Here is a 25,352-nt window from a genome sequence, read left to right as displayed (position 1 = left end):
TGTGCCCGGCAGTGGAGAGGCAACGGGGTGCTGACCCTCTAAAACCGCTCTTCGGGATCTCCCAGCCCGTTGGGGGAAACAATGAGCAGCAGCGACCCCAAGGAGTGGTCAGCTGCACCGTGGGACGCTCGGGCACACTTGGAGAAGGCGCCTGAACCGAGCGTTGCTGGGTGGCCTCGGATCGGAGGAAGCAGCTGCGGGTGGCGGGGCAGGGAGGGGTGGGTGTATGGGGAAATAGAAGCGTCTGAGGGAAGCTAAAACCTAGAAAGGACGGGGTGGGCGGTGGGTCAGGGAGGGCAGGGCCAGAGCTGCGGGCAGAAACACCCCCACTCCCGCTGGGCGTTGGGGGGCGGGGGCTGAAAGACGAAAGTCCGAGGCCAGAGGCAGGAGTGAGGGGCCTGGGCCTAGAGGAGGGGGTGGCGAGCCGTGGGGTGTTGTGGGGGGACAGGCCCCGCCCGGAGCCCCAGTTAGACTCGAGCCCCGCCCGCGGCCTCTTAAAATAGAGAAACTGCCATCGGGTAGGCGAATGGGGGCGCTGCTGACGTCAGGAAGTGGGGGCCTGTTCCATGGGGGGGCATCTGTACCCTGATGGCGAGCCCCATGGTACAAAAGGGGAAACTGAGGCTTTGAGAAGCGTAGCCACTGTTCAGGTGTCACAGCATGTAGGTGACAGAGTCAGGATTTGAACCCAAGCAGGTTTGGCTCCCCCTCCAGACCAGCTCTGCACTAGCAGTCCTTCCCCATGGAGGCAGAGGAACACGTAGGGACACCCCCAGATGGGTGCGGGAATTCTGGGCCCAGAAGCATGTAACTCTATGTGTTGTATGGGAAAACTAGAAGCCATTTCTTAGCTCCAGAGCTGGGGATGTCAGAGGGGAACCATCTGCTTCAGGGGCTTCCAGCGCTGATTGGGAAGAGGTTAGATTTTCCCCCTAGGGTGACTGGGAACTACGGAAAGTGCTGGAGCAGGGGAGAACACACCGGCGCTTGGAAGGACTCCTCTGGAGCCGGTGGAGGGCCAAGAGGTGGCCCGAAGCCAGGGAGGGGCCTGGAGTGAACGACCAAGTAGGAGACAAAATTAAGGGGGAAAAAAAATATATATATATATATATATATATATGTATGTGTATATATATCTTAAAAAATATATATGGGTATATATATATTTTTTTAAGATTTTATTTGTTCATTTGGCAAAGAGAGGGAACACAAGTAGGCAGAGTGACAGGCAGAGGGAGAGGGAGAAGCAGGCTCCCCGATGAGCAGAGAGCCCAACATGGGGCTCCATCTCAGGACCCTGGGATCACAACCCGAGCCAAAAGCAGACGCTTAACCAACTGAGCCACCCAGGTGCCCCAAAAATATATTTAATAATCAAATTAAATTTATTAAATTTAATTAAAATCTTAAAAAAAAAAAAAAGAGGGGCACCTGGGTGCCTCAGTCAGTTAAGCGTCAGCCATCAGCTCAGGTCATGATCTCAGGGTCCTGGGATCCAGCCCCTGAATCGGGCTTCCTGCTCAGTGGGGAGCCTACTTCTCCCTCTCCCACTTCCCCTGCTTGTGTTCTCTCTCTCACTGTCTCTCTGCCAAATAAATAAATAAAATCTTTAAAATTATTTATTTATGTATTTATTTTAGAGCAAGAAAGAGAGAGCATGAGTGGGGGAGGAGCACAGAGAGAGGGTCAAACAGACTCCACGTTGGAAGGGGATGCAGGGCTCGACCCCACCGCCCAGAAATCCTGACCTGAGCCGAAATCAAGAGTCAGAGGCTCAACCCACTGAGCCACCCAGGTGCCCCAGACAATGAAAATAACTTAAAAAGAATAATATTAGTATAAATAACAGCTCACATGAACAGGCACCTATAAATGCTAAACACTGACCGTACATTTAATTCTCCTAACATCATCGCAAGAGATCAGTGCTGTTATTTTTTTTTTAAGATTTTATTTATTTATTTGACAGACAAAGATCACAAGTAGGCAGAGAAAGACGGAGAACCAGGCTCCCTCTTGAGCAGAGAGCCCGATGTGGGACTCGATCCCAGAACCCTGAGATCATGACCTGAGCCCAAGGCAGAGGCTTTAACCCACTGAGCCACGCAGGCACCCCGAGATCAGTGCTTATATTAGCCTCCTTTTTCAGAGGCGGAAACTGAGGCTCAGAGAGGGAGAGTAAGAGATTTGGAATTCTAGCCAGTGTGGCTCCTGTGGGTACAAAGATGTTGAGGACCTCCGTTTGGGCCATTAGGGTATACAGTCCCTTAACTGGAGCTCCGTTAATGGGCCCAGGAGCACCACCTCCCGGCCAATCAGGGGGCAGCCTACTGGTCAGAGCCAATCAGATACTCTGGAAGCTGACTTGCTAAAGGTCAGAGAGTCAATTCATAAAAGCTTTAGGAAGCCGCGGCCAGGACTCGGGTCAGTTGCTGACTGAGCAGTCCAGGCAGTGGCTCTGGGCACGCTGGCCAGTCTGGTTGTGCCAGTGTAGGCCGCGCAGCTGGCTGTGCTCTGGGAGGTGGTGAACAGGACCTGGTCTTGCCCTCCGACCACCAGTTTGCGTTGGGTCAAGGCAGGAGCCGGCATCTGGGCCTTCCGGGTTTGGCTTCGGCTCCCTCTTCTGTGCGGTGATTTTAGGGGCTAGTTCGTGGAAGCCATTATTGCTACAAATGCTATTCTTATTATTTTATCATTATTTTTATCATCTCCCACTTGGCCCTTTGCTTCACAAAGGACAGAATTTTTTTTTTTTTTAAGTTTTATTTATTTATTTATTTGGCAGAGAGATACAGAGAGCACAAGTAGAGCGGCAGGGAGAAGGAGAAGCAGTTCCCTGCTGAGCTGGGAGCCAGAGGCGGGGCTCGATTCCAGGACCCTGGGATCATGACCTGAGCTGAAGACAGAGGCTTAACCAGTTAACTGAACCACCCAGGCGCCCCAGGACAGAATTTTAAAACCCCAGGTGCCTAAATCCAGGCAGCGGGGAGGTGGCCAGAGCTGGTATCTGTACTTTGTCTCTCCCGCAGCTGTTGGAGGGCTTCCCTGAAAGGTCCAGCCTTTCTCCTCGTGGCCTGTTTCCACTTACTCTGTTCCTCCCAAAAGCCCTCAGGCTGGTGCTATGTGGTCCCTGCTGACTTCTCTCCCTTCATTGCAGCTGCCAACTTCCCATGGGGCTTGGTGCCAGGCGGGCTGAGTCCCACCTCCACCCTACAGTTTCCCACTAGCCTGACAGCCCCTCCAGGAAGCCTCTTGGCTCCCTCCAGCCCCACCTCCAACCCTTCTCTCCCTCTGGGTCCCCCCTGTTGCCTCCAGTAAGGGGGTGTCCATGTCCTGCTCTGTCTTCTTCAGATTGAGGGTTCCTCAGGATGGAGCTGAGGCTTCTGGCTGGAAGGCAGCATTGCCCAGCCCAGCCAAGAACACAAGAGGATGCCGTAAATATTATCTTTAAAGGGCAGCTTTAAGGGATCGGAGCCCCCACCTACCTCGTCTACGCGGGAGTCACTCCTTGGGGAACAGCCTGCAAAGAGGGGGCTGAAGGCGGAAGCAGATGGCTCTGGGAGCAGAGGGTCCGGGGGCGGTGCCAGGAGAGTTCCATGTGGTCCTAGCTTTCCACAGAGCCTTTGCAGGGGGCTGCCGACCTTCCTTCGCTTCTCTCTGCCACTTCACATCTTTTTGTATTTTGGAAGCAAATTAAAATATGTGGTTCAATTGGTGGTTATTATTAATCTCACGAAATCACTGTCTTGGCTCTGATTTATCAAAACCTCCCCTGGTGCCAAGCCCTTGACTTGCTACCCGATTCCTTCCAGGACCTTGTGTCACCAGGAGGCTTTCCAAATGAAGAAACTGAGGCACAGAGGTGTGAGATTGCTTGGAGGGGGTCACACAGCTCAGATGAGGGGGAGCTTGCCAGAACGCAGGACTGCCGGGCTTTGGAAGGAAATGGTTGGGATAGAGGGAGGGGTGCAGCTAGCAGCCCTGGGCTCAGACGCCAGCTCCTCACTCTTTCACAGGTTAGAGGAGAAGGGTAAGCTGGCATAAGATCCCAAAACAATTGGAGGGGGCCGAAGGAGGTCTTAATGGTGGTGGTGGTGGTGGTGGTTCTGGGACTATGATCGGTTGCCCTGAATGATATTGAGCTCCCAGTCCCCAGAGGTATTCATTCAGGCAGACAGAAACATCTCAGGATGGCAAGTTAGCCTCTTCCCGTCTTGCATGGCTCGGTTTTGTTTTGTGGGCTCAAGGTAGTTGGGGTCAGCCCTCGGGGTGATACCCCAATCCTGTGGACCCTCCCCTTCCCTAGCGGGGGGACCCAGCCAGCCTCTCCCAGCCGAGTCCTGAGCGGGGCAGCTTCCGGCCCTCTGGAATTGGCTGCGGAGGCTGATGACGTCAGTGGTTGCCATGGTGAACGCCCCGCTCTGGATGTGGGCAGCCCAGAGCCCACCTGGGTAAAAATAGTCATGTGTCCTCTACGCGACCGCCCTGGGGGGGGGGGGGGGGGGGGGGGGGGTGTGTGTGTGTGTGTGTGTGTGTGTGTGTGTGTGTGTGTGTGTGTGTGTGTGTGTGTGTGTGTGTGTGTTTGTTGGTGGTGGGGACGGGGGAAGAGGGATGTCCAGAGACCCGGATTCCCCACCTTCTCTCTGCCAAGAGACATGGGCAGCAGGCTTCCCTCTGCGCCTCAGTTTCCCAGCCTGTGAAATGGCCCTGCTCCTGGTCTGTAGTAGGCGGCTCGGTAAATGTAAAATGTATCAGGTATTATAACAGTCCGCCTAGGCCCTGGCTGAGCTCAACAATCGCACAGCCACACACCACAGCAACAGTAATACTAACTGATCCTTATTACCCTGGACCCCTCCTGATGTTACCTCCACATTATAGATGGGAAAATCAAAGCACAGATAGTACAAGTTACTTGCTCAAGGTCCCACAGCCAGGAAGGAACAGATAATAAGTAGATCCTGACCCAGGTCTGAGTATCCGCAGATTCTAAACTGGTGCTACATGACCTTTTGAGAATTTAAAAACCTTCTTGGGTGAGCCACATTTGAGGATGGATTCAGGTCACCGTGGACCCCAAGTTCAGGGCTTTTTGCCCTGGTGAGGACACCCAGGGTTGATGCAAGTCAGCTTGTTGAGCTCTAAAAGGGTCTTCAATAGGGAGTCACAGATCAGGGTCCCCACCCTCCACTGGCTCCCAGGACACAAATCTGCATAGGTAAGGGGGGAAGGGCTTTCAGATCTCGCAGGGGGCAGGGTGAGGATGAGTCAAGGATCTCCCTTTCTGGGGCATCTGGGTGGCTCAGTCATTAAGCATCTGCCTTTGGCTCAGATCATGATCCCAGGGTCCTGGGATCGAGCCCCAAAGCATTGGGCTCCTTGCTCAGAGGGGAGCCTGCTTCTCCCTCTCCCATTCCCCTTGCTTGTATTCCCTTTCTCATTGTCTCTCTCTGTCAAATAAATAAAATCTTAAAAAAAAAAAAAAAGAATCTCCCATTCCTCAGCAGATCGTTAGTATTTAGCCACTATTGGCATACTTCTTTATAAATATAACTAATTTGTTATTTAAAGTTACGAAGCTGTTTTTGGTGCAAGTAGGGTATGAGCTGGGCAGGGAAGTGACTGGGAGTCTGGGAGGGCTTCCGGTAGGAAGGGATGCCTGAGCTGAGGAAGGATGTGCAATTAACTAGCACCAAAGGAGGGGGAAGGCAGTCCTGGCAGAAGACACAGCAGGTGCAAAGGCTCTGAGGCAGGGCAGAGCCCAGTGTGTGGGGCAGTAGAAAGGAGGCATTGGCTGGAGTTGGGTGATCAAGGGGCCAACGGGTTTGGGGGTGGGGGAGCTGGGAGGAGGGCCAGGGATGTGAAGGCCTTGCCACCTCAGGAATGACCCTTGTTTCCTCTCATTTCAGAAGGAGCTGAGCCTGCCACGCCGGGGACGTGGGTGAGTTCATCTAAGGCCAGTGGGCTGGGCCCTATGGTCCTGGATACAGATTTTTTCAGCAGCAGCCTCCAAACTGTGAATATATTTAATAATTATAACAAAGCTTCTCACTTTGATCCTTTCCCCTGGCGTTTGCAAAATGTTTCAGAAGTGCTTTACCTGGTGGTCGCAAACTGGGAGGCCCAGGCCAGTTTGCAATTGAGGAAACAATTGACAAGTGCAGCAGGGTTTACCACTGACACAAGGACATCCAGCCTAGAAAAGGGAAAATTGTCTCACACCTAGAGTCCAAACTATAGAATTCCAGCCAAGTATCCCAGAAACAGCTTGCATGCCTCCCGTGGGGGTCCTCACTCTCAGGAAACACAGTTAGAAAAGTGTATGCTTCAGGGTCTCATTAGCGTTTGTCTGTAGGTTGGCATTTTTGGATCCCAAAAGCTCACAGAACATTTTGGTCCGTGCCTTTGTTGGTGTATGGATGGGAAACCAAAGCCCAAGACAGGGAGGGGTTTGCCTTGTGCTGGTGGTCCGGAAGTGTGTGAGTGCAAGACACCCCCTCTTTGGGGGCTGTGTTGGCCTGAGGGGTGGGAATTCTCTTGCCTCGCAGTGAAATCACCCACTTAACAAACTTTTTTTGAGTGCCTACTGTGCATCAGGCCCTGTTCCAGGCAAGGGGGACCCAGAGATGGGGTCCAATGCTGAACCCTGCCCATGAGCTCATACTCTCTTGGGGAGAGTGATGGTGAGGTGATACTACGCAGGGGAAAAATTAAACAGAGATAGACAGAGGGGCTAGGGGACAGCTTTAGACCTGAAGATATGGGGCCTCTTGAAGAAGGTGACATTTGAGCCCAGATCTGGAAAAGGAGGCAGAGGCAAGGGGGAAAATTCGAGGGGAATGGCCTTCCAGCTAGAGGGAATAAATTGGAAGAATACTGTGCAAACAGGGGTAGCTGGAGTGGAGACAGCACAGGGGAGGTGGAAGGTGAGGAGAAGGGGGAGGTCCTGGGGTTGGATGAGAGTTTGAAATCTGATGGTGGGGATGGGGTCAAACTGGCCCCCAAGCCCAGACCATCTGTTCTTGTTGGGCTGGGGATAGTGCAGCTGGTGGGGAGGAGCCTGAGGGGCCTAGTAGGGGCAGGGCTCCAACACTGACCAGAAGGCGGGCACTGTTTCTGGCCTTTGCCCAGTTTGGGGGTGGGGTAGTGGGCAGGAAAAAGTCAGAACCACAGAGGGCAAAGTCCTGGGCTACTGGGGCAGGACGAGGACAAAGACTCCCTGAGGGTTGTCTACTCTGCTACCTGCCGTGTTCCTGACTGGGTCCAAGTGGGGTGTCAAGGGGGCCATAGCCAGACACAAACAACCCCGGACTCCTGGGATCTGCACCGGGCAAAAGGGAGGATGGGACCCAGGGAGCCATGCGTCGTTGTGTAGGGACGGCTCCGCGAAAGAGGGGCCCGCGGGACTGAATTCGGATGTGGGTGAGGGGGACGACGCTCCTGTGGAGAGGGAACCTGGTGAAGCAAAGGCCTGGAGGCGTGGACCCGGCCCCTGGTAACCGCGGGGATGCTGAGACCGCCAGGATGGGCCCCGAATGCTGTGCTGAGCTGCTGGGGATGGGGAACAGGGTCAAGACGCGCTCAGAACCCGGGGTGCGAGTGACAACCCCCCCCCACCCCCCGGGGGGTGGGGCGGGACGAGGGCAGAGACCCGGCCGTAGCCGGGAAGGGGCGGGGCCAGACGATGGAGCAATATTGCCAATCTGGGAGACAGTGACCGCCCTTCCTTTCCGGCGGCGCAGCCTGCGGGCTCGAGACCCGGCAGCCTTGGCGTCGCTCTCCGGGAGGGGGTGGCACCCGCGACTCCAGCCTCCCGCAACCCGACTTTTCCTGCTGGGCCGGGCCTGCGCGCAGGTGCGGGGCTCCGAGCCCCGCCCCGAGGAGGAGAGAGCCCGCCCCCCGCGCCCCCAGCGGCCCAGCCTCCGCGCCGCGTCGGTAGCGCCGGCCAGGCGTGCTGTCCCCACGTCTGCGTCTGTGGGTCTGTCCGATAGCACGGTTATCGGGGTTCGGGGGGCCACAAAGGTGGTTTTGGCACCCGGCCACGTAGACGCAGCCCCGGCCTCGGCATGAAGTCTCGCAGAGACAAGCTGCACATCCCGGCGCTGACCCTTGAGTGAGTGCTTGTCGGAGAAGGGGGGAAGTAAGAGGGGTGGGGAGAGAAGCAGACAGATAACTACCCTTACCCGTGTCTCGGTTTAAGTCGCCCAGAGTCGCACCGCCGCCTCCGGGAAGCCCTCCAGGGTCATCAGTCAGGCCCCGCCCTCGCGGCCTGCCAGAGACCCAGAATCCCGGGCCTTGGGGCCCCTTCTCCCTAAGGGACTGAAGTCCCTGTCCGTCTCCGGATTTGGCCACACGCAGGGGCCACCACCAGGTTCACCGTCCCCGGCCTCTTTCTTTGCAGTCTGTCTCCGAGCAGCCAGAGCCCATCTTTGCTGAGCCCCAGCAGCCCCTGCAGCCCCTGCAGCCCCTCGCTGGGCCTGCACCCCTGGAGGTAAGTGACAGCATATGGGGGTGGGGCTCGGACATTGCCCTGGCACCCCCAGAGCCTCAGAAGACGCCTAGACCCTCCTCACCAAGGTACTGTGGGCTGGTGACATCACCTCTCTGGACCTCAGTTTACCCCTCCATAAAATGAAAGTGCTATCCACACTAGGACCTTGATGGGAAATTCCATTTTCAGCCCTAGCCAACAGGTCCTCCATCTGACAGGTGGCCAAGGTGAGGCCAGAACTTGAGCTCTTGCCCAAGGACATCCCTGAGACAGGTGTTGGGTTCCCAGCCTGCCCCCTACTGAATCAGCCTTGCCTTCCAGGCTAGGACCTCAGGGACCCTCCCCACACCCAGCTCAGCTGGTCGGAAAGCTCCTCCCTCAGAGTTTATAGACACACGCGCTCACGTGCACATGCGTGGGTACACACACACACACACACCCAAGGCTGAGAGTTCACCATGACGGCCCCATGCACTGAACCAGGCAAAGTGGTGTCAGGAGAGAATCAGCCTGACTGGGGCCAGCTCTACCAAATGCCTTCTGTTTCCTCCCCCAGGAGGGAGGAAAGGTGCCCCAGGAGAGAGGTGCCCTTCCTGACCCCATTTCTCAGCTGGAGAAACCGAGGCCCAGAGAAGAGATACCAGTTCTCCTCGTTTAGTACATCTGGAGACTAAGCATCAGGGCCAGCTTGGCTGCCCAAGTCTGTTGAGGGTCTGAGCCACCCTCTGTGACTGGCGCATCTCAGGGTTCCCCCCCCCCCCGGCCCCGCGCCCAGTACAGGAGGGAATATAAGGGTTATCACGGGCTCTTCGCACAGCTTGGGAAAAGTTCAGGGAGGCGACAGATGTGTGAGTCAGTGATGTCTAGAATTCGAGGGCCCATCAATCATTTGTACCTTAGTGTGAATGAGCTGCTTAGATTCTTTGCACAGACCTTTAATGGGGAGAAGAGAGAACAATTTGGAGCCCACACTGGGTGCTGGGTAACAGACAGTTAACATTAAGTAGGCACCTACTGCAAGCCAGGTGCTAAGGGCATAGATGTGAACAGGACTGAAATAGCGCCTCCTTCAAGGGGCTCTCAGTCAGCTCTAGGGAGGTGGGCAGTAAAGGATTGAGTGGACAAACAGGATACATTCAGGTAGTGATCTCTTGGGGGAGTTGGTGTTTTATTTTATTTTATTTAAGATTTTATTTATTTGTTTGTTTGACAGAGAGCACAAGCAGGGGGAGTGGGAGAGGGAGAAGCAGACTCCCCACTAAGCAGGGAGCCTAGTGTGGGGCTCAATCCCAGGACCCTGGGATTGTGACCTGAGCCAATAGCAGATGCTTAACCACCTGAGTCACCCAGGCACCCCAGGGATGTGCAAGGCCTAGGCAGAGCCAGGGGCAGGGGGGCACCAGACAATGGGAACTGCACATGCAAAGGTCCTGAGGCAGGGCCAAGGTTTTTGTGGGGTTTTTTGAAGATTTTATTTATTTGAGAGAGAGAGACAGACAGAAATAGTGACAGAGAGCATGAGTGGGGAGGAGAGGGAGAAGCAGGCTCCCCGCCGAGCAGGGAACCCAATGTGGGGCTCAACCCTAGGACCCCAGGACCATGACCTGAGCCGAAGGCAGATGCTAACCAGCTGAGCCACCCAGGTGCCCCAGGACCAAGATTTTTAAAGCCTCTGTGGCTGTTTTGGGGGAAGAGTGTCTGCTGGGGCATGTGACAGTAATGGAGGTGGCAGTCAGGGAGGTGGCTAGGACAACATCTGGGTAGGAGTTGGTGGGGGCTGGACCGGGTGGGGGTGTCCTGTGGGAGGCAGGGACTGCTGTACCCCCTATTTAGGAGAGGAGGAAACTCAGGATTTAAGAGTGTGTTGTCCAGGGCCACCCTGGGAGAGAATGTCAGGCCAAATCTGACCCTGACTCTCTGGCCTCTACCACCTCCTTAGCCTCTACCCTGGGTGAGGACCAGAGGACGGGAGGAACCTGTTGTAAACCGCTGAACCAGTTTGACCAGAGCAAATGGAGGCAGTGTTTAGGGTTCTGAGCAGAAAAGTCTCCTCACCCACCACCAGAGGGCAGCAGAACCACATCACTTGGGGCCAGGAAAGGAACTGGGTCCCTACCTCCCCTGCCCCAAGCACCCTAGGAATAAGCCCACATTTGTTCCCTCAGCTTCTGAGGCCCCATCAGTCTGGCCCCTGCAACCCCCACCTCCTCCCCGTCTATCTCCCCATCTGGCTCACCCTACCCTAGCCATGAGACTTCCTGGGCTGCTAGAACACAAGCTGGTCCAACCTCAGGGCATATGCTGCTTGTCTGCCCAGAGCTCCATTTCCTCCATTTCTTCATTTCTTCATTTGTCAAATCTCTATCAAGCCCCCATATAGGAAGCTTTTGCAAACCACAGCCCCCCATTCAGGGTCTCCCAAGCCCCGATTATGTCCATTACACCTGTCCCTTTCCCTCATGGACACTGCATTATAGGTGTGATTTCCATGTTTTCTTGTGTGATTATTGGGTTGTTTTTTCACCCAGAGGCTTGGGAGCCCCTTGAGGACCAGACCTGGATCTGCCCTCTATCCTAGGGCAGGGCTTGGTCTATAGCTGATGCTCAGTTTAATGCTTGTGGCATGGACACATGGGAAGCAGGTAGGGCTCTGCCTGTGGTGGTGGTGGTAGTGGTGGTGGGTGGGAGGCAATCGAAGAAAGCTGTGAGTTTGGCCCTTTCCGACAGGGTCACAGCAAAAGGCTTTGTCAGAAGAGTGTACCCTCTGGGGCCTTGAGTGCCAAAGACAGGAAGAATTAGCATTTTTCTCTCCAGGGTACTAAGAACCGCACAGCATCCGTGACTGGGAGGGGTGTGGACAGGGCGTGGGCAGGTGGGAAGGGCGGTCAGACCAAGGAAGAGCTGGGGGTAGGGGTCTGTATGCTCCCTGTGGCTTTGCCATTTACGCAGTCACGAGTACAAGCAGAGGGAGACAGATCCTGAGTCGCAGACAGTGTTAGGATCTGAGCCCTCGGAGACGAATTCACCCAGAAGTGTGGTTTGGCTGTAAAAGCAATGAGGAGCCATGGAGAATGTGTGAGCTGGGGAGGGACGGGATCTGTTGGGCAGCGAGCTGGCGCCAGAGATCAGCGGCTTGGTCAGGCTTTCATGGGAGGCCTTTGCCGTGGCCACGGGCACTCTGGATTGTCAGCTGCATCCCTGTTCTGCAGAGGAGGAAACTGAGGCCAGATGGCCGTGGGAGAAGTGGCTGCTGGGGATGCCAGAGCAGTGGGCGTAATGGGGCGCATGTAGATGGTGCGGGGTGTGGCCACAGCTGGGATGAAGCAGGGTAGTTCCTTTCCTAACTGCACAACATTGTCCCTGGCACATGTGGCAGGGAGGGTTTGTGGGCACAGCATGTCAGCGGAGGGTGACGCGAGACCATGACTCCGTCCTTACTTGGGTCCCCAGACCTGTGGGAATTTGCATTTCCCCTGAGCAGGAGGCTCTTTCCGTGGCCCATGGCTCAGATGGGACACCTAAGGGTCAGAAGTGACATCCTCCCTTCCACATCTGGCCCTTCAGCGGGGCCCATCCATTGGCCACAAAACAATTCCAGAATCTCCCCCACTTTTCTCCACAGCGTTCCTCTGGTCCAGGCCTCGGGACCAGACCCTGTCACAGCCTCTCACTGGCCTAATGCCATCTGCATTCCTGTCCCTGATAGCTCCTGTTCCACATGGCAGACATGGGAGGGCGGTGACAGTTCAGATCGTGCCCCTCCCCTGCCCACACACCCTTCATGGCACCCCTTTGATTCTACTGTCCAGCTGCACTCCTCTTACAATGCACAAGGCTTACATGGTAAGCCCTGCTGGCATCCTTCCCTCAGTCCTGTCTCAGGACCTTTGCCCAAGCTGTGCCCTCTGCCTAGAACACTGTTTCCATGACTGGCTCCTCTTCCTTCTCAATGTCTCTACTGGCTTTAGTGTCATCTCCTCACAGAGGCCTCTGGGCTAAAGTCATCCTTTGCCATTGTTACCTCTGTTCCTTTCTTTCCTTGACTTCAGTGTTTGAAACTACCTTGATCATTTTATTGTTTCCGGTTTACTCTCTGCCTCCCCCTCCAGACTTGGGGCCTCTTGAGGGCACGGTCTTCAGGGTTCAGCACAGGGTCAGGCACACAGTAGGTACTCAATAAATGTCAAGTGAGTGAATGACCAGTTATGGGTGTTTGAGACCCAGGTTTGGGGGACCTGGAGATGGAGAGCGTTCTGGGGGACACACCCAGGAGATACCTGAGAGTGACACTGGCTGGGAAGACAGGGTGGGGAGTCTCTTGGGAGACCTGAGAAGCAGAATTGGTGGCAAGAGGGTTGGGGAGAGTTAGGATTACATATCAGGCAAGGGTGCCTTTCTGTGCCTTCCCTTCTCAGATGTGGGGTCTGGGCTTCAGCGTCAGGCCCCTTGGGTTAGTTCCCAAATGTGTCCTGTGGCCTGTGAAGGGGCCACTCTTAAGGTGACACCGTCCCTGTCTTCTTGGGACTGTCACGAGCAGAAGCAGCATTAATTCTGCCTACTGCCTACTGTGTGAGACAGTCCTATTCCCATGGTGAGCATGTACCATACTCCCAGCACTTTCTGTCCCTCTGATTCGATTCCATTTTCATGAGGGGACATTTGTAGATGGAGAAGCAGAGGCATGGAAGTTAGCCTGATGCTAACATTGATCAAACATGTATCAGGCACTGTGGGTGCCACCTTGCATCTAATTCGTGTAATCATCCCATTGACCCGGTTCCCCTCCCATTTTACAATCGAGAAGACAGGCGTGAGGCTGTACCTATGAGGTGTCTGTCCTCTGAGTCCTGACTGTAGCCAGGTTGATGGCCTTTCCATCACATAGGCAGAGCATGTCAGATGCCCTGACTCGATTAATCATGCCCTTTCTGCCAGTCCAGTGCTGGGAGATGCTGGGACCCCCAGGAGCCGAAGCCTGGGGAAGACAGAGCCAGACACAAGAAAAGGCTCCATGGGAGAGGGGACGCTAGATTTTGCCAGGCAGGAAGGACATTCCGAGAGCTGAAGCCAGCGTGGGCGCGGTAGCATGAGCCAGGCCAGGCCATTGGAGAGTTCTCAAGTGCCACACTCCGAAGGGGTTAGCGCGGGGGAGTGGGGAGAAAGAGAGAGAGGGAAAAAGGGACGTGAACAGATTTACATTTCGAGGAAAGGGGCCAAGTTCCAGGGCCTAACCTACTAGGCGCCAACGCCCCGCCCCCGCTGCTCGCAGCCCTGGCAACGCCCCTCCCCTCCGCCCGCGGCCCTGGCAACGCCCAGCCCACTAGCCTGCACGCGGGTCCGCCAGCCTCGCTTCCGCGTCGCTCGCCCCGCCCCGCAAGGCCCCGCCCCCGCAAGGCCCCGCCCCCGCGCTCGCCTGGGCGGGGTTCCCGGCCGCGCTGCGGGGCGCGCGCTTCCTCCTCGCCCCCTACCCCAGCCCCGCGGCGCGCACCCTCTGCCCCGCTCCGCGGGGCTCCCGGGGCCAATCCGGCCGCGGAGGTTCGTGCCCCGCCGCCGCCGGCTGCGCCCCCGCGCCTCCCGGGTCTCCGACGGCGGCGGCGGCACAAAGAGAAGCAGCATGTCCGACCCCAGCTACTGGACGGCGGTGGCTGCGCCAGGCCACCGGAGCCGCCTTGCCAAGGGCGCGCTGCTGCAGCGCTCCAAGAGGTAGGGGCACCATGCGGGCAAAGGCTCGGCGGCCGGCCAAGCAAACACGAGTTGCCAGAAGTATATCCCGGCAGCGTGGCGAGGGCCGCTGTGTGCGACAGTAGGGGGAAGGGGGAGGACGCTTTGGGATCAGGGTATTCGCTAGGGGCCCAGACACCCTCCTTTCGCCCCTCGTTACTCGGAGTTGGATGTCTGCCTGCCGGGGTCGCAGTTAGGGTGTGGGACCGAGCCAGGATTCAAACCCGGGTCTCTAGGCCTGGGCAGACCTGGGGAGGATCTTCTTGGAAAAACTGAAGCTCGTCTGTCCGTGCGGCCCCCGTCAGCGGAAATATTGTTTCAGAAGCAGATATTTGCCGCACGAGGCTGTTTTGCAGGTGGTGTGGCAGAAGCGGGTAAATCGGGTAAAATACTGGGTTTAAGCATAGCAAAGCCTCGCCTGTCTTGGAGTCTCTGTTTCCCTTTCTGAAAAGCAAAGGCCAAGTAAGGACTGTGGACTTTACAGGACTCAGCTTCAAATTCCAGCTCCGCCGCTCCCTGGCTGTGTGACCTCAGGCAGTTCCTTAACCTCTCTGTTTTCTGGCCTTTCACTGGGTCTGCGTTGGGGCATTCCTAGAGGGGAGCACAGGCAAAGGCCGGGCAGGGACGGCAGCTGCTAAAGGACCTGGAATACTAGGGTCAGGGCTTAGACCCTTCTCCCAGGTCCTGTGGAGTGACAGAGGGCTTACGGGCACCTCAGGGATCAGGTGCAGGCAGCTGGCCTCAGGCCAGTGTTTTCTGCCATATTCTTACTCTGTGTTGTCCCACGTGGGTGTTTATTGAATGGCCAGGCAGCCTCTCAGGGTCATGGGTCTTCTCCAGGGAGGGCTGAGCGAGTGGATACTGGACAGATGCTCGGCAAGTGAACAAATGATACCCAGGTTCCCCTTGAGACATCAAATATGGCTGTGTTTTCAAGAAGGCCCCGCCTGAGCGCAAGAGGGAGGTGGGGCAAGTGTTTTTCCAAAGGCTGCTGCTGGTGTCAAATGCTGCAGCATGGGGCTGAGGACCCAGATGAGGGCTTGGAGAGGATGTGGCACCAGCGGCTATATGGGTGGGGGGCTGGGTGTTGGCAGGAAGTTTTGCAGGAACCTGTGGGTTTCACTTTTGCTTCTGCACATCAGACTAAAGGCAGTTCCCTGCGGCTGTTGACATCTGTGGCCTCAGTTTCCTAGGCTGGGAAATGGGTGCAGGTGGTCTCTCCCACCTCTGGGGCTGTTGGGATAGGCAGCTGGTGACTGAATTCACTGGGGAGGCGTTGCCTGGCCTCCCGCTTCACGTCCCAGGCCCTGCAGGACTTGTGGAGAGAGAGACAACACCGCCTGTGCCCACTGCCGTCTACCCAGTACTGGGCCCAGACCTGAACACTGTATATACTTCATCAAATCTTCCTGGTGCCTTGCAAGATATACAGATTGGGAAACTGAGGCTCAGAAGGGCAGCTTCTCATGGAGCCTCCCTGCCTGTCTTGATGCCTCAGTCGGTGGCTGACCATGCCGTCCCATGCCTTAACCTGCACTGTGCCTTCTGCCTGGGACACCATTCCTGGCCCCGTGAGGCCCTGGGGTTTCATCTCTCCCTCCCTGAGCCACTGAGCTGCGTTGGCGGCTGGGAGTCTGTGGGCTGATGCAGTTCCAGAGCCGTTGCTGGGCGACTGCACTGGGGAGGGAGGGGAGATGATGTTGCTCTCAATTTCCCTCTGCCAGGGCGGGGGCTGGGGCCGGGGCACAGGTGGGAGAGGCTGGGCCAGGGTGGGAGTGGCCTGGGCCAGGGGGTTCTGGAAGAAGGGAATTGGGATGGAGGGAGGGATATGTGTGGACAAAAGTTAAGGATGGGACCTTCTGCAAGGTGCTGACTTGAGGGTTTTTAAGGGTCAGATTGGCCTTTGGGGGAGGTCCGGGGGAGGAGGGGGGTTGCCAAGACACTTGGGGCCGTGGGCCTGGGAAAGGGTGCATGGGATGGAGTGGACACCTGCCTCAGTTCCCCAGTGGGCTCCAGGGTCCTCTCTGCCATCTGCTTTATTTGCCAGTGCTCCTGGCAGCGGGCAGGACATAGGCAAAGGTGTGGGGGTGGGATCATGAACACGGAAGCCCGAGAAGGCGAGCCAGGGGCTCCTGGCCATGGGCAGGGTTCACCAGGAGGCCGGAAGTGCTCGATGCCACCACTGATAATAACCACAGTAATCTTCATAATAGGTAATATTTGTGAAAAAGGGCTACCCCAGGCCTCAAAGGTGGTGTGAGCAAGGGGCCATGCCAGCGTCCAGCTGGGGTCAGAGGGGCAGTGGTCACACATGGCTTCCCGTCCTGCCCCAAAGCTGGCCAGATGTGTTCTCCAGCCTGGGCATGCAGGTCTCTGTGCCTGGAGGCCTGGGCCACTGCCTGACCCTGTCCCCTCATCTCCCGACAGCTGCCGCAGTGGGAACCGCAAAAGCCTGGTGGTAGGAACGCCCTCGCCGACCCTCTCCCGGCCCCTGTCTCCACTCTCTGTGCCCACAGGTGAGTGTGGGAGCAAGCACGCAGGGGCGGCATCCTGTCTTCACCCCCTCTGACTCATTGTTCCCCGCCTCGTCCCCAGCAGGCAACAGCCCCCTGGACAGTCCTCGGAACTTCTCAGCGGCATCTGCTGTGAACTTCCCCTTTGCCCGAAGGTGAGTGGTCACTGGCTTTGAGGGCTGGTGTCGGCACAGCTGGGGAGGGGACAGGCAGGAGCATGTGCTTGGTGGCTGGGCCTGCCTCCTCATTCACTTTTTCCCCCTCCCCTATCCCCTGCCCTGTGGTGGTCTCTCCCTCTGGCTTCTGCCCCTGGCAAACATGCACGGCCTTCTGCAGCCACATCCCACGCGTGGAAAGGTAATTTCAGGGAGCCCTTGGGGAGGAGGAGGGCACGTCTTCCAGTCTAAAAACCATTAACTCACTAAAAGCCACAAACTCACTTAATGAGAGTTGATGAAGGACCTGTTGGGTAGCAGGCACTTAAATGTCACTCATTCACTCCATAACATTTACTCGGTATTTGCCACATGCCGTACCCTATGCTGGAGGCCGAGGAAAGGGAGGCCAGATTCTGGCCCCTGAGGAGTCCTCAGTCTGGCGGGGTGGGGGGGTGACTAGCTTGTGTCCCAGCAGCTGCAACTCAGAGAAGTCAGAGCTTTGACGGGGTATGCTTTGACAGCTGAGTCAGGGAGGACTTCCCGGAGGAGGTGTGTGAAGGATGAGGAGAATACATGTCACGGACTTGTTGACCTTGAATCTCTGTTCTCAGCCTTTTCAGAAGATTCTTCCTCCAACAGAGCCAGAATCTGCCAGCCATGGTATCTGTCTTTAGTTCCCGCACACCACGGGGGCCGTGCCTTCCTTCTAACTCTTCTGGTTCTCCTCTCTAGGGCTGACGGCAGAAGATGGTCCCTTGCATCCCTCCCATCTTCTGGCTACGGAACCAACACGCCCAGCTCCACCGTCTCGGTACCCACAGTCCCACCTTGGCCAGCAGACAGGCGGGTGCGAGGTGGGGCGGGACACGTCTTTGGTTTTTATCAAGGTGTTGGATAGTTGTCCAGTCAGCCAACATCCTGGCTGCCCCCTTTGTGCCCCATTCTGGGCAACATATGCGTCCCTGAAAAGACCCAGCCTCAGTCCCAAAGAGCCCCCAGTCTGGAGGACACAGACATCCTCATCCTGTGGGGTTAGTGCCCAGCCAGAGGGAGTCTTCGGGTTGCTAGGGAGCAGGCGGGGAGGATTGCTGGAGGAGGGGCATCGGAGCTGGGGTTTTGAGGGATGCATAGGAGCCAGGCAGGAGCATATTACCATCCAGTGACCAGCAGGCAGCCTAGGCCTTGACGGGTAATGCTGGGGTTCTTGCTTTGGCGCTGACTGTGAACTCGTGGTCCTGGTACCCCCTCCTGCCAGTCGAGCTCATCCTCCCGGGAGCGCCTCCACCAGCTTCCTTTCCAACCGACGCCGGATGAACTATGCTTCCTGTCCAAGCATTTCCGCAGCTCAGAGAGCGTGGTTGATGAGGAGGGTGGCCACCGCTCACCCCACCTTCGCCCCCGTTCCCGCAGCCTCAGGTAGGTCTTGACCTCGGACTCCAGCCCCTCCCTGGGCTGGCTTTGGGGCCCACATTGTGACTCCTCCTCCATCTCTGCCCCCAACCCTGTCCAAGCTTGGCCTCTGATCCTCGACCCTCCCCTGAACTGGGTCTCTGGTCCCACATCGCAAGCTGACTGTGTGTCGTCATCCCCCCTCCCCCAGCCCGGGACGCACCACGGGGACCTTCGACAATGAGATCGTCATGATGAATCATGTATACCGGGAGCGGTTCCCAAAGGTGGGCAGTGCCGGTGCCTGCACCGGCCCTAACTCCCCTCTGTGTCATTGTTCCTCCATGGCACTCTGTCTTCCTGGCTCTGTCACCCCCCTCTGTCCCTTTCCTGCCTGTCCTTATCACTCTGTCTCAAACCGCCCCTCCCACAACCTAGGCATATTGCTCCCCGTCCCGCCCCCAATTCCCTGACCCCATCACCACGTCTCTCTCCCCAACTGTCTCTCTTGCCCCCATCTGTGTGTTGCTCCCCATCCCCATCCAATGACCAGGTTGCCCCGTCCACCCTGCCCAGGCCACGGCACAGATGGAAGGCCGTCTGCAGGAGTTCCTGGCAGCCTTTGCGCCTGGCGCCCGGCTGGCACTGGCCGATGGCGTCCTGGGCTTCATCCACCACCAGATCATTGAGCTGGCCCGCGACTGCCTGGCCAAGTCCGGAGAGGCGCTCGTCACCTCCCGCTACTTTCTGGAGATGCAGGAGAAGCTGGAGAGGCTGCTTCAAGATGTGCGTGGGCAGTGGGGGGAGCGCAGGGGTTCAGGGGTCCCCAGGCCGGCCAGGGCCCGGGGCCTGCAGGTGACACTATCACCCACCCACCCCCCCGCCAGGCCCACGAGCGCTCAGACAGTGAGGAGGTCGGCTTCATTGTCCAGCTTGTCCGGAAGCTGCTCATCATCATCTCGAGGCCGGCGAGGCTCCTCGAGTGCCTGGTGAGTCTCTGCGCACGGCCAGGTGACAGTCCTGTCGACGTACAGGAGCCAGTGCCCGTGGGGGTGGAGGTTTGAGGGGCACCCAGGGCGCCTCCGGGCCGGGGTGGGCTTCTTTCCCCGGGGAAGGGTCAGGCGCTGAGACTCAGGGGAGAGCTGGGACCGCCCCTCAGGCTGCTCCAGACAGAGGGAACACCACGTGCAAAGGCCTGGGGGTGAGACCAAGCCCCGGCTGACCTGCCTCTCTGCACCCCCAGGAGTTTGACCCCGAGGAGTTTTATCACCTGCTGGAGGCTGCTGAGGGCCAGGCCCGAGAGGGCCAGGGCATCAAGACGGACCTGCCACAGTACATCATTGGGCAGCTGGGCCTGGCTAAGGACCCCCTCGAGGGTGAGCTGACAGGGGAGTGGCGTGGAAAGGGAAAACCCAAGGCCAAGGCCGGAGCAGACCTGCGGTTCGAGCCCCGGCCCGTTGACTTCACAGCTGCCATATTGTCCTTCATCCCTCTGTGGCCCTGCCCTCAGCCACCTGCGGGGCCCACTGTGGGGAAGTGCCTGGGGTTCCTTCGTCAGACAGCCACACGTCAGACCCTCTGACCTGCCAGGGCCTAGGATCCTCAGGGTCTTCCAATGCAAAGAAAGTTAAGATGAGCCAGGGAGCCACCCTTAACAATAGCATTTTCATCACCCCGCAGACTCAAGAAGTACTTCCCTGATGTCACCTGACTGTGACCCAGGAGGTAGACTGGGAGTCAGACAGGGCGACCCATGGGCTGGACCAAGATGGCCAGGAACTACCCTTCCCCACCCGCCAGATAGCTGAGGCAGGAGAACTGAGACTTGGTACTAGGGGAGCATCGAACTTGGACCTGGCCTGGTCCAGATGTGGTCACAGGTGGCTCTGGGGAAAGGTGACATGTAAGCTGAGTGCTCGCAGATGGAGAGGTGACCAAGTATAGCTCTGGGGAAGAGAAGGGGTGAACCAGGCAGGGGGAAGGGTGAACGCAAAGGCCCTGAGGTGGACCCGTGCCTGGTGCGTGGGCAGAACAGCGGGAGGAGGGGTGTGGCTAGAGCTGAGGAAGGAAGCAAGCTGGGAGGAAGGCGATGGGGTTGGCAGGGCTCCATGCCGTGGCTGGTGTCCACCCAGCATCATTGTTATGTTAACCTTGGGACTGGGCTGCCATCGTCCCCATTTAAAGCTGGAAAGACTGAGGCTCTGGGTAGATGAGGTCGAGCAGGGGTCAGACCTCAGTGGGCCCAAGGCCAGACCGCTTAGAGGCTTGCTGTGTGGCCATGGCCGGACTCGGCCCTCCAGTGAAGATAACACAGGTGGTGCTGTGGGTGGCCCCAGTGTCAGAGGAGACAGAAAGTGCCCAGGTGGTTAGCAGCTGACACTGTGGGGCAGATCATCTGTCCTGTGCCCCTGGCAGGGAACCCTCTTAAGTGGAAGGGGTTACATTCAAACCCAGGCTTCCCTTGCCTGTGAGATGCCACTGTCCCATCCCAGCCATGCCCTGTGACCATGAGACACTGTCTTCATTGCCATCCTCACATCTCATGTTCACCAACCACTCAATTGGGGCCACCCCTCTGCCAAGCCCTAGGGCCAGAAAATGGCGGGGGACTCCCTCTGGGCCACACCCCCAGCTGATGAGGATATTAGGAGCCAAAACCCAGAGGGCCCATGTCACAGCCTATGTTAACAGGCTCGAGGCTGCGAACCAGGATGACAGCTGTGCCATTCAGAGGCTGGGCTTCCCACTGGTCCTTCTAGAAGATTCCCTGGTTATTGCTTCATTTGGCCTCCTGGGTTTGGCCAAGAATTGGATGTAGTAGGGGCTTAATGATGGTATCATGGGATCTGGTCAGGGAAGCACCATGTCCCCGGCCCAGGATGAGCCTTGGAAGCCAGAGGAGATCTCTAGAGGATCGAGGGGCAGGGCATGGAGGCCACATTTCAGGCTCCTCCCTTGGCTTACAGAGATGGTGCCTCTGAGTCACCTGGAAGAAGAAGGACAGCCTCCAGCTCCTGAGTCCCCGGAAGTAAGTCACAGAGCTTTGATGCTCCCACCTGTCTTGTTCTTTTCAAGGTAGACCAGGCGGCCATGGGAAGGGCTGGGTTTGTTAAGCTTTTGCATGTAATAGGTGCTTAATAAATGCCCGTGACTTCAGGGAGAAAGTAGAGGCAAATGAGACTACCCTGCCATGGTGGTTGGGCAGGGCCAGACTGGAGGGGGCATCAGAAAGGGGAGTTTTGGAGGATGTAGAGGAGTTTTCTGGAAGGAGGACATTGCTTGAGCCAAAGCTTAGAAACTCAGAAGCTGAGCTGGAGAAGTTGAGAAGGAGGAAGTAACACCAGGCCCAGTGGTTGGGACTTGAGGGCAGGGACCCTGACCCCTTCTTGCCCGCTAGAGCCGTGCCCTCATCGGCCCATCACGGAGGAAGCCATGTGAGAGTGACTTCGAGACCATCAAACTCATTAGCAACGGGGCCTATGGGTAAGTCCTCTGGTCCCCCATAGACCCATTTCTCAGATGCCCATGGGGCTGCCTGGGGTCCAACGGTGGCCCCTGAATGTGGAGACGGGGAAACCGAGGCCTGATGAGGAAAGTAGAAATACAGTACAGCCAGGCCAGAGCCTCAGACGGTCTCATCCATGGTCTAGGCCGTTACCTGCCCCAGGTAACTCTCCAGGTATAGGGAGTCATAGGCATTTCAGGGCCACGCAAGCCAGCAGATGGCTGCATGGCCGCAGGAGCATGCAGCGAGCATTATCTGAGCGCCCCCCACTCACGGATTTGTGTGGAGATCGGGGGGAGGGACCATCCCCACAGCAGCAGACTATGGAGCGGGTAACCAGAGAGGGGGGCTTCTCGTCTGGGTGACGTCACTCAGCAGCATGGCCAGGAGTCCGGGTCAGACAGCTCCAGAAGGCGGTAGTGGCTCTGGGGTCTTCATAGCCCCCTGGGGTGATCTTATGACTGGCTAGTCAGTTCAAGGCAGTTTTCCTAGATACACAAACCTGGCAAGCTCTAAACGCGTCAAAATCCGGTCGTTTCGGCTCTGTGTAAAGCAGTTTGAGCCTGGTGCTGGGGCTTTTGAGCTAAAAGGTCGCCGTCTGCTATGAAGAAGTAACCTAGAGGCCATCTTGGGCTTCTCTGTGACACCAGGAAGAGCAGCTGAGACCCATAGCAGGGCTGCTTTCAGAGAGGGGCTGGGGAAGGAGAAAGGCTGTCCCGGATGTAGGGTCAGACGGCTTGGGTGAAGGCCTGGCCCCACTGAATGCGGGGGCCTCAGCGTCCGGCCTCAGCAACCCCGGCTCCCCCAGGGCTGTCTACCTGGTGCGGCACCGAGACACACGGCAGCGCTTTGCCATCAAGAAGATCAACAAGCAGAACCTGATTCTGCGCAACCAGATCCAACAGGTCTTTGTGGAGCGTGACATCCTCACCTTTGCCGAGAACCCGTTTGTGGTCAGCATGTTCTGCTCCTTCGAGACCCGGCGCCACTTGTGTATGGTCATGGAGTATGTGGAAGGTGCGGTCACAAGGGCTTTGTATGCCTCTGGTGACGGGGAGCTCACCCTCTACCCTTAAAGAGAGTCCCTCGTTTGACCATGCTGGGGTTTGCTCTGTCCTCCAAGGGGTCCCAGCCTGCCTTGGGGGACCCTCGGTCTGTGGTGGAGGGGCCCATCCTCGGGGCTTGGGGCTGAGGGAGCTCAAAGAGGAGCGTGAGAGTAGAACCCTGGGGGATAGGGTGAGGATGGACATCTTTGGCAGGGGGGACCTGATGAGCAGAGTCCTGAAGGCCAGGAGTTAAAGCAGGGAAGGGAGAGAGGTGTGGGGCGGAAGGGCCGGCGTGGTTGGGGGCCAGGGAGAGGAGTTTGGGGAGCAAGTTTGCAGTTTAAGAATGAGCACTCCAGGTGAGTGCAGGGGTTTTAGGCAAGGAAAGGGAATGACCACTTAGGAGGCACCAGCTGTGTACAGGGTAGGGGACTGGTGCCCTTCCGGAGCTGCTGTCCTGCCTGTCCCACTGTCCTTCCCAGTGGGAAAATCAGGGTTCAAGGTCTGCCCTCCCTCCTGCCCCTCTTGGTTCCCTGCCTTGGTTCAGTCCAGACTGGGGACGTTCTGCAGGAGGTTGGAGTGGTCCTGTAGGCCTGGGGCGAGGCTGTAGAGCCCAGGGCCTCTGTGAATGTGTCTGCGCCCCCCACAGGCGGCGACTGCGCCACGCTCCTGAAGAACATGGGCCCACTGCCCGTGGACATGGCCCGCATGTACTTTGCCGAGACGGTGCTGGCGCTCGAATACTTGCACAACTATGGCATCGTGCACCGTGACCTCAAGCCTGACAAGTGAGCAGCCTGGAGTCTTGGGGGTATGGGGGCAGGGCCTCTGATTGGGGTCTGGGGCTGCTCAGAGCCCCACCTGCCCGGATTCTCCTGGCCCCTGGGGCCCCCGGTGACAGGAAGACACAGAACAGTGGCAATCTTGGGCAGCTGGTGCATACAGAGGCGAGCGGGTACTTAATAGGCACCTGCTGTATGCAAGGGAGAGACAGTACATTTATAGAGGGGCTGCCAAGCAAAGAGAGAATGGATGCACAAAATATACAGGGGAAGGAACTGGGCACTCACAGAGCTGCTGCTCCAGGGGGAGAGAGAACGTGCACTTAGGAGGCAGCATCTATATACTGGGAATAGGGATAGGCCCTTTGCAAGACCTTACATGTGAAGGAAGGGACTGTGCATATCTTGAGCCTGTTCGTGCAGGGAAGAAAGGAAAAGAATATGTTTCTTGAGAGCCTTGGGAGGTTTATTTTACTCTAGCACCTAAGAAGCACCTACTGCATACCAGGTTCTCTATGGGTGACACATGTGTGAATAATCCTTCATGCTCTGTAAGCCATACATAATTTACAAGGCACTCTCGCCTGCATTAATTGAGCACCTGCTGTTTATAGAGCCAGGGGCTGTTTTTATATCAAGTGCCCTGTGGCTACCAGGCAAGAAGTGTTAAGAGCCCTCCCTGGTTCTAGGGCATCTCATAGTTTGCCAGTGGCTCAGAAGATGAAGTGTGTATTTGGCACCTGCTGTATACCTGGGCCTCTATGCTCAACACTCTAAGGAAGCCCTGTGCCCAGCAAAACTCATTGGATCGTCCTAGAGTGGGGTGAGGTCTCCCAAGGGTCTCAGGTCACGTCCCAAGGCAGGACCTGCCCCTCCCAGGCCTGGGACCGTCATCTGCAAAAAGGCACAGGCAAGTGTCTGACCCCAGAGGGCTCAGGGAGGTAGGCACACATAACAGGTGCTTGAGAAAATTTTTTTCACTTTGGAAAATTTCAAATACATCCCAAAGTCAGGAGAAGGTGCATTCATTGGCAAGGGCCATCTGAGCGGAGTAGCACAGTCTAGGCCGCTAAAGCCACAGAAATGTGTTCTCACGGTCCTGGAGGCCAGAAGTCCAAGATCCGGGTATTAGCAAGGGCTGCCTCTGGAGGTGCCAGGAAGCGATCTCTTTCAGGTCTCTCCCCAAGGTTCTGGTGATTTCATGGCTTGTGACAGCATCGCTCCAGCCTTCACGTGGTATCCTCCCTCCGCACGTCTGTGTCCACATGTCCCTTCTTCGTAAGGATACTAGTCCTGTTGGATGAGGGGCTGCTGTGCTCTAGCGCGTCCTCATTTATTTATTTATTTTTTAAAAGATTTTATTTACTTATTGAACAGAGAGAGACACAGCAAGAGGGGGAACACAGGCAGGGGGAGTGGGAGAGGGAGAAGCAGACTCCCCGCTGAGCAGGTAGCCCGATGTGGGGCTCGAACCCAGGACCCTGGGATCATGACCTGAGCCGAAGGCAGAGGCTTAACCCACTGAGCCACCCAGGGGCCCCAAGCCCTTGGTTTTAACTGCACCTGGCGGCTACACCAAAATGGTTTTCCTTGGCTGGTGTATAGAGTAGTTGCTCAGGAAACATCCCTTATGTTTAAAAATAGTGTCTACACGTAGTCGGTGCACAGAATTGTTTCTTCATAGAGTCGAGGTATACAGGATGTGCCAAATGAAGGGTTTATCAGACCACTTGGATCTACACAGTGAGTT

The 25,352-nt window shown here is 56.9% G+C and overlaps 1 protein-coding gene across 4 annotated transcripts in view; it reads left to right on the top strand.

The window, feature by feature from the left end:
* Positions 1 to 7,982: 7,982 nt before the first annotated feature.
* MAST3 (microtubule associated serine/threonine kinase 3) overlaps positions 7,983 to 25,352 on the top strand; it is a 28,635-nt gene continuing 11,265 nt past the window's right edge. For 2 of the 4 annotated variants that reach the window (XM_080805269.1, XM_080805267.1), the window contains exons 1-14: positions 7,983 to 8,113; positions 8,402 to 8,491; positions 16,640 to 16,728; positions 16,808 to 16,880; positions 17,616 to 17,694; positions 18,139 to 18,299; positions 18,484 to 18,559; positions 18,849 to 19,058; positions 19,160 to 19,261; positions 19,516 to 19,648; positions 21,239 to 21,300; positions 21,670 to 21,755; positions 22,586 to 22,794; positions 23,470 to 23,608. In XM_080805269.1, the coding sequence (XP_080661395.1) occupies positions 8,067 to 8,113; positions 8,402 to 8,491; positions 16,640 to 16,728; positions 16,808 to 16,880; positions 17,616 to 17,694; positions 18,139 to 18,299; positions 18,484 to 18,559; positions 18,849 to 19,058; positions 19,160 to 19,261; positions 19,516 to 19,648; positions 21,239 to 21,300; positions 21,670 to 21,755; positions 22,586 to 22,794; positions 23,470 to 23,608 (1,556 nt within the window). In that variant the 5' untranslated portion in view covers positions 7,983 to 8,066. Of the gene's footprint in view, positions 8,114 to 8,401; positions 8,492 to 16,639; positions 16,729 to 16,807; positions 16,881 to 17,615; positions 17,695 to 18,138; positions 18,300 to 18,483; positions 18,560 to 18,848; positions 19,059 to 19,159; positions 19,262 to 19,515; positions 19,649 to 21,238; positions 21,301 to 21,669; positions 21,756 to 22,585; positions 22,795 to 23,469; positions 23,609 to 25,352 lie in introns of those variants that run through there. The other 2 variants (XM_080805268.1, XM_080805270.1) reach the window with 2 other exon arrangements.

Source organism: Martes martes (assembly GCF_963455335.1).
Source record: "Martes martes genome assembly, chromosome: 1".
In the NCBI taxonomy this organism is placed as follows: domain Eukaryota; kingdom Metazoa; phylum Chordata; class Mammalia; order Carnivora; family Mustelidae; genus Martes; species Martes martes.
Note: the sequence above shows the minus strand (reverse complement) of the source record. Positions and strands in the feature narration are given on the sequence as shown.